The sequence below is a fragment of the Octodon degus genome, unplaced genomic scaffold (genome assembly GCF_000260255.1).
Source record: "Octodon degus isolate 3935 unplaced genomic scaffold, OctDeg1.0 scaffold00163, whole genome shotgun sequence".
Lineage (NCBI taxonomy): Eukaryota > Metazoa > Chordata > Mammalia > Rodentia > Octodontidae > Octodon > Octodon degus.
Genome location: NW_004524739.1, coordinates 4,935,657 through 4,943,990, shown reverse-complemented (window position 1 = coordinate 4,943,990; position 8,334 = coordinate 4,935,657). Strand labels below are relative to the sequence as shown.

The following is an 8,334-nucleotide window of genomic DNA, read 5'->3' as shown; positions in this document are numbered from 1 at the left end:
AAAAAAAAAAAAAAAAAAGACAATGAAAACAGAGAAAACTAATAGAAAAAAACTTTAAGGAGCATCAAGATAAATGGATCAATGAAACCCTGTACCAAATACATTTTTTAAAAAAAGATAAATGGAGCAAAAGGAGCCTCCATTTATAGGCAGAACAAACTTTTATTGCCAGATCTAATCTAGTTAAGTAATTTACTAGTTTTAAGTATTTTCCACAGTTCCATGTGTGATTCTAAGCATTTTGTTTTAGGCCACACATGTGATCATTGTTTCTGGGGAGAATAACTCAGTCTACTTAGGAAATCTATTTAAAACTTTTTTAACATAGGAAATTTAAAGTCTCTCAGTAATTCTGTAGTCTAGCAAAGAGAGGTTTGGTGCATTGCTATTCAGTGGATTCCTGCTTTGTTCATCATTATAGAATCTCCTGAGATGTTCCTGGTCACCTGATGGGAGCAAAATAGCAGCTGGCTCAGCAGACAGGTAAGGGTGTGAGGTAGAGAGTGTGGGTGTGCAGGTCCTCTCGTGTTTAATACATGAAGTGTGGGTATGGACTAGATCAGAGCTACAGCTACACTCAGAAGTGGCAAAGCCTGAAACGTTTAAAAGCCCTGTTGGACAAACATCGTTTTTGTCTACCTTAGCTACATTTTAGACCTAAGGATCAATGTATTTAATTCTGTTTTATTCCCTTTTTCATCAAAATAAAAGTAGAGGGTCAGGGATATACTTCAGCAGCATGGTACCTGCCTAATAAGCACAAGATCCTGAGTTCAATTCCTGGTACAAAAAATAAAATTAGAGTCATCTGTCATGCTTTAGTTCATAGATATGTATTACTTGCCTCCATTACCATCCCATATTACTTCACTCTTGTGCAACTTGCCTTATTCTAATCTCCTTTCTGCATTATCACCTTCAGGTTCTCTCTCAGGTTCCCCCTTCTCTCTCCCTCTCTCCCTCCCTCCCTCCCTCTCTCCCTCTTTTAACTGTCTCACTCTCGCTGTCACTCTCTTGTGGAAAGAAATAACTATTTCTTTGCTACAGTCACATGTCATTCACTTAACATTTACTGCATTTTACTATCAAACACAGTGGGACACCCCACTAAAGTATTTCCTGCAAAAGTCAGGGAATGAGTCCTGGCCATCTCTGAACCTAGGACAGTCTTTGTCAGTGCTTGAGGTATTCTAAGCATTTGGAGAATATTACCTGAATGGATTCCTAGCTCAATGATAGTAATAATTCTACCCTATATATCAACTCTGCTCTCAGAGGGGGATCTGGGCTCAGTGGCAAGTGTCACAGTTAGGCAAAGAATATAACATCTGAATTAGGTATTTCCCATCTGTGTCAGATTAATAAACTGATGCTTTCTTACATGTGAATTTAAAGTGACTCAAAGTATTATTTGGTGAGGGGCTGGAGAGATGGCTCAGTGGTCTAAAGCACCTACTTGGAACAAGCTTGGCAAAGCACAGGGACCACGGTTCGATCCCCCAGCACCACATGCCAGCCAGCCCCACCCGCAGGTAGGCTGAACTGGCCACACACACACACACACACACACACACTAAATAAATGTAAAAATAAATAAAATTTTTTTTAAAAAAGTATTATTTGGTGAATGAAACAAAAGGGAGGAAATTCTTCCATCAGGTGCTGTTGTATTTGCTATGTTTTTGGTGACTTATACTTGGGAGACAATCATGGGTTGAATAGGAATAACCAGGTGTCAAGGCTGATATGCTAACAGTATTGGATGGTAAAGGAGACTTTCTTACAGCAAATTCTGGTTTTAACTTTCATTGGGAGTTGTTTGACCCTTGTTAGCTTAACTTCATCTTCTTCCCTTTTAGATAGGCTCCTCCTACCTTACTGCAGCAAACACTGCCTGTAACTAAGGAGCCCTTCGCAGCTCTACGGAGCTGTTAGCACACTGCACAGCTTACCTGTTTGGAGCTCTCTGACTGCCCTGAAGAAGTTTCACATGATCTATCCCACACTCTTTGTAACTAATCCTGAACATACTTGAAGAATGCCATTGTCAATTTTTTTTTTCTGTCCTGACAATTTTACTGCCAGGAAAAATGGGCCAGTGTTCAGGTATTTTTCTGGAAGGAGGCGATTCTGTGTCACAACATTGTCACATTGATGATTTGAGACACCATGGTTTAAGAGGATCTAATGGATTTTCCATTGTCAAACTAAAGACCTTAAGAAGCAGACATGGCTGGGGGTGTAGCTAAAGAAAAAAATAGTAAGGTGGCCTGCATTCTGACACAGTAAAGACCATTCTCAGTATTTTTATGTAATTTTCGGCAGAGGTGGTGTTTCTTTCAAGCTACATTTGCATAGTAAGTCTCTTCTTGACCAGAGCAATTTCTGACATTGACCCATTCTGACGGGCAATGTCTCCTTTCCTCCCCACTATTCCTTTCACCTTCTATGCCGTATGGCTCAGGGCTAAAGAGAGCCCACCTCCACCTTCTGTGTGTGGTCAGATTTCTCAGGCCACCTTGCCAGTTAGCCCCAAGTCAGCCACGAGCTGTTACATAAGGAATCTGATTGCTACTGAATGTTGCCATACCAAACTGAGGAAAGGACAAGGAAGCCCTCTAAATTTAGCATCCTTTTGGCAGCTCAAAAAATGAGGCTATGAAGTGAACCATTGGAGTTCTGGAATCTGCTGTCCCATCTATCCTTGTTTGATTTCTTTTTTTGGTTGGTTGGTTGGTTGGTTGGTTAAACCTAGGGCCTCTTCACTGAGCTATATCCCTCCTAGCCCTCCCCCCCCTTTTTAAATTTGAAACAGGGTCTCAATAAATTGCCCAAGATGGGCTCTAATTTACCATCCGCCAGTCATAGCTTCCCAGAATACTAGGATGGTAGGCATATACCACCACAGCACCACCACATCCAGCTTTTTTCTTTTTGTTTTTGGTTTGGTTTGGTTTGTTTTTTTGAATAGTTCAGACCAGTCTTAAACTTGTTTGTTGTGTGACCCAGGGTGGCCTTGAACTTGTGATCCTCAGCTAGAACCTGGGTCTTTCTGATTTGAGTGCTTAAACTGTTTCACTATGATGCCACACTGGTCTTAGCTCCATTAGTGATGACTGATTTTTATTTATGCACAGCCAAAAAGACACTGGGGAAGGCATGATCATCAGAACCAGGGATCTAGACTTCTAGACTGATGAGGTTCTTGTTTTTAATTTAATTCTGATTAGAACTATTTATTTTTCTGTGAGTAGTGGCACACCATTTGTGCCACTATTCTGTGAGCCTTTCTCTGACAGTATAATTAAGAAACTTCATATTTGCATTTTAGACCAAAATTGTGGTGTTTGATCAGGACTTGGTTAGCTTTTTTGAGGTACTAGAGATTGTGCTCAGGACCTTGTACAGGGTAGACTTACACTCTGCTACTGAGCTATATCCTACCCCTTTATATTTCTTTTATTCTGAGACAGTCTCGCTAAGTTACCCAGGCTGACCTTAAACTGTGATCCTCCTGCCTCAGCCTTCTAAGTAGCTGGGATTATAGGATGGTGTCACTATACCTGCCTGGCTAAGAGTTCTAATTTTAGTTCTGCCATTAATGAACTATGTCACCTTGAAAATTCACTGTACGCTAACTTTCCTACCTGTAAAATAGTTTAAAATAGCTGATTTCTGTTGGCCCCTTCCCACTCCAAAATTGAGTATCTTGGGGCCGGGGAGATGGCTCAGTTAGGATAAGCACTTGACTGGCAAATGCAAGGATCAGAGTTCAATCCCTGGTTCCACCATAAAAAAAATAAAAAATTAAAAAATTAAAAAAAAGAACTTCATCCTTGAGGGATGCAGCCAGGAAGAAGTCAAAATTGAGTATCTTCTACCACTGAATGCAGTAAAATATTTGGCTCAAGTAAAGCAGAAACTTCCTGTCCCTTCTCTGCTTGAGTATACTACTAAAAATTGAATATACTAGTAAGTTCATCTGGATTGGAACATAGACTACCAAACTGCAATGAGATGTGCTACTTTTAAGACATTCCCAAGTAGTTATGAGGTTAACTATATCCTTACTAGACTGTCTAAGGAACATTTTTGTATGGGACCTTGGTAAAGAAACTGTTTTCATTTCTTCTCTGATATTTCCCATTCCAGAAGTTTGTATTTGGAAATACCAGCAGCACTAAATTTTTAGCTATTTCTATTTCTCTGTTCATTTTCTCAAGAGCGGGGTCCATGTCTCTCCTCAAACTCTTCTTACTTTCTAAGAGTTAGAACACAGTTCAATAAATATAGGATTTATTTCTCCTAAAGATTTATACCTATATCCCAGCCGCACTTCAGGAGGTGTTACCCCTGCTGTTTACGATACTTTGCAGGTTTGTGTATGTGTGGGACACCACAAGCAGGAGAATATTGTATAAGCTGCCTGGGCACGCTGGCTCCATCAACGAAGTGGCTTTCCACCCCGACGAGCCCATCAGTAAGTCTTTCCTGACTACTGGGAAAGGGGAACTGCATCAAGAGGGATCTGAGAATACAGTGACAAAAGCAGGCTTCTGTTTTATGTGAATTTTCATATAAATAGCCTTATAGGTATCATTTCGTTGCTGTCCTAAGTAATCAGGTTAAGAGTACTGTCCTCTTTCCTTCTATAATTCAAAAAGAAGACTTTTTAATCCAGTTTGTGTTTTCCTGTTCTGTTTTTTGAAGCAGGGTCTCACTATATAGTCCAGGCTGGCCTCGACATGTGGCAATCCACAGCCTCCAAAGGGCTGTTTGGATTTTTAAGGCAAGGTCTTGTTTTGTAGGTCAGGCTGTTCTTGAACTCAGTTTGTAGCCCATACTAGCTTTGAACATATGGCTGTCCTCCTGAGTGGTGGGATTACAAGTGTGTGCTGCTACAGCCAGCTGACTTCTGGTTCTTTTTGTGTTTTCTTGCTTAAAGTCCATGCTTCAGTGATGTCTTTGTATGACAGAATTTGGCCTTAAAGTCAATTGCTCAAGTAATTTACATCAGCCTCCCAAGTAGCTGGGACTTCAAGTTAGAATAGTGTTTAATACTTAAGTATAAATTGTAACTTAAATTTCATTAGCCTGCTGAGCCAAATAATACACTTTAAATTTAAGGAGAAAATGTAACTTTCTCCAGGGCTAAGTATAACAAGCAGAAGCATATTCCGAATGATTGCCACAGATATCAATTTCCTCTCTCTTAGAGTAACTACAAAGATCTTTTGGGGTTTGACTGACAAGGGACATCAGGATTTAGAACGTGATAATGTATTTCCCATAGCACAATCATCCTTATGGTTTTAAGAGGACTTTGATTGAAAAGCTAGGCTATAATTTCCTGGGGATGGTGTTTAGGAGGAGAATTCAAGCTAAATCCAATTGCTCTTATATACCAAAATTGGCTCTTGACACAAGAGCCCTTGAGCACCGAGTCTCCTTGAACCTTCATTATTCCCAGTCATCCTCTCTCTTCTTTTTACCTCAGTTCTCTCAGCATCCAGTGACAAGAGATTGTATATGGGGGAGATTCAGTGAAAATGCCGGATGGAAGACTCTGAGGCTGCATGACCTGGAGACCTTGGGCTGCATAATTGGCATCAAATGGTGCCCAGGCTCTCCTCCCTTCCGATGGCCATGACTAGCAAGAAACAAGAGCTGCTGGCCGTATTCCAGCAACTGCTTATCCCATCCCAGGATGATGAGGCTCCCAGTGGCTTCCAGTACCACCTGCCAGACTTCAGGGACCTGCCTCTCCTTTATTTTGATTTTGATAAGATTTCATCAAATGGACAAGACATTTATTTTTCCGCAGTTTTCTGTTTTCTAATCCGAGCTGAAGACAGGAAATAACAACTGAAGTTTGTTGGTTTGTTTTATTTTTAATTTAGTACCTGGCTTGTATGATGTTTTCATCCTGTTTGAGTCATTTTGTATTAAAAACCAAATAGACACGTTTTTACAAAAGCTATGTGAATTGGACCTGCTGCTTGCTATCTTTTCTTTGAGACTTGATTGCTATAAATCAGCGGGCATGACATAGTCAGGGGATACCATTTAAACTTTTTTTTTTTTTTTTTTAATGAGATTGAACTCAGGGTCTTTTCTCTCTGTCTCTCTATCTCTGTCTCTGTCTCTCTCTCTCGGTCTCGGTCTTGGTCTCTCAGTGTCTTGATACTCAGTACATTTAGAATCTTACAGAGGAATAAACCCATTGTCAAAAATGTGGGCCTATACCAATTTGATTTGAAACTGTCTCATTGCTATTTGTTTATCAATAAAATTATGGAAAAAAATTTTTTAAAAAAATGTGGGCCTAGGTTAGAGAATCTTCTGAGGCTTCTTCAGGCCCAGGGGCATCCAGGTGGTTCACACCTGCACCGAGGGTCCTCCAGAAGTTGAGGAAGGTAACAGTCAAGGCTATAGAGGCTCAACAAGAAAGTTTAAAATTCGTTGGGTGAGGTAGTTTCAAAGAGTTGAAGTAGTGGTGTTAGATATGCTCTAAATTTCTTATAAAATTTGACAGTGAATCCATCAGCACATTGGCTTTTGTTTTTTGGTAGCTTTTTAATTACATCTCTGATTTCAATGATTGATATTTGTCATGGTTTGGAGTTTCTGCAAGGAAAACAATACAGGTCACATTTTATAGTATTGATTTATAAGGAATCACCCAAGAATCGTATCCAAGAAGTTCAGGAAATCTGTCCACACACTAAAGATCAAAGAATTCAGCTGAGGGCCCCGATCCTAAACTAGAACTCATGACAGTGCCTCCCACAAGTCCAATTGGAGGCCTAGAGCCTCCAGTAAAGTCTCATGCAGGTCTTCTTTATGGATCTGCTCTGGCAAGGCCCAAAGATCGGTGATGGAAGCTACAACGTCCATGCCAGTGGGATAAGGGATCTGTGCTAGCGAGCTGAGGGATCGGAACTGGAGCCACAAGCAGTGCTGAAGGTAAGCACCAGAGCTCTCCCGAAAGCACTACAGCCATTCTCAGGGAGATCCCAAGCTCCTCAGTATCCTGGAAGGCAGCATCTTCCTACTGACACAGTGGTTGTCATTTATCAAAAAGCTGCTGTGTACCAAGAACAGTGCCAGACCTAGGTGTCACTGGACTTGCACTAAGACAAGCTGTTGTGATGAGGGAAAGAATGAGTAAATGAAACTTGGATGTAGGTAAGCCATGTTCTTCCTAAAACCCTGTAAAAAATCAGCCAGAACGTGATTAAAATATGAAACAGCAGGAAGGCTTCTTCGAAATGAAATAGAAAAAATCCAACAATACCTTGGGTTTTCCTGCAGAAACACATGTAACACATTTTTCTCTCGGTAGGCAATAAAAGAATCACAAAACTTTTCAGCAGAAGATAGTGAAGTGAAGATCACGTTTTATGGAAAGAAACAAGGTGCGAGTGAAGGGTTCATGCAGCAGACTCTAGGGAGATCATAGTAAAGGACTCAGAGCTCAACTGAGGATACCAGAGACTCGTGAGTTCTTTCTTTCCTCTACTTTCAGGGGTTGTGAATTCAGAGGTGAGGCAGAGGATAGCATGAATTTATTGTTGTAAGATGACAAAATTATGTACCAAAATATCATCTGCCAGGGTCAATGGGAGGGATTAAAAGTCCTGTGCCAGGATGTCAATCGATCACTCACACATGGAACAAGAACAAAGCAGCAGAAAGCTGATGCATCACCTAGAAGACTAGCACAGAAGCTGAGATTAAGAAGATAAAAATGGGGGCCAGGTGTCATGGTGCACACCTGTAATCCCAGCTAGTTAGGGGCCTGAAATAGATACAGAATTTGAGGCCAGCTTGTGCAACAGAGTGAGTCCTTATCTCAAAAGAAAATTTATTTTTAAAAATTTATTTTGAGGGCCAGGCAAATAGCTCAGGGGATTAAAGTGTCTGCAAGCAGGTGTAGGGGTTGGGTTCAATGCCCAGGCCTGCTATGTTGGCCCCACTCCCAGGGCACTCTGAGATGGTGGGCACTCTGAGATGGTGATTAAGACTGGGCATGATGGCACGCGCCTGTAATCCCAGCACTTGGGAGACTGTAAACAAGCAGATTACTATGAGTCTGATCTAATAGTAAGACCCTGATCACCCTGTAGACCCTTCCCTAAAATACAAGAAAAAGTTATTTTAAAGAGAGAAAAGGGGGGGCTGGTGAGATGGCTCAGTGGTCTAAAGCACCTACTTGGAACAAACTTAGCAAAGCAAAGGGACCGCGGTTCAATCCCCCAGCACCACATGCCAGCCAGCCCCGCCCCCTGGTGGGCTGAGCTGGCCACACACACACAAATAAATAAATAATAA

At 41.1% G+C, this 8,334-nt stretch overlaps 1 protein-coding gene across 1 annotated transcript in view; it reads left to right on the top strand.

Moving 5' to 3' along the window:
- Snrnp40 (small nuclear ribonucleoprotein U5 subunit 40) overlaps nt 1–5,839 on the top strand; it is a 39,287-nt gene extending 33,448 nt beyond the window's left edge. Inside the window, exons 8-10 of the mRNA XM_004642923.2 lie at nt 422–483; nt 4,377–4,480; nt 5,498–5,839. Of these exons, the coding sequence (XP_004642980.1) occupies nt 422–483; nt 4,377–4,480; nt 5,498–5,547 (216 nt within the window). The 3' untranslated portion in view covers nt 5,548–5,839. The remainder of the gene's footprint in view (nt 1–421; nt 484–4,376; nt 4,481–5,497) is intronic.
- Nucleotides 5,840–8,334: the final 2,495 nt, after the last annotated feature.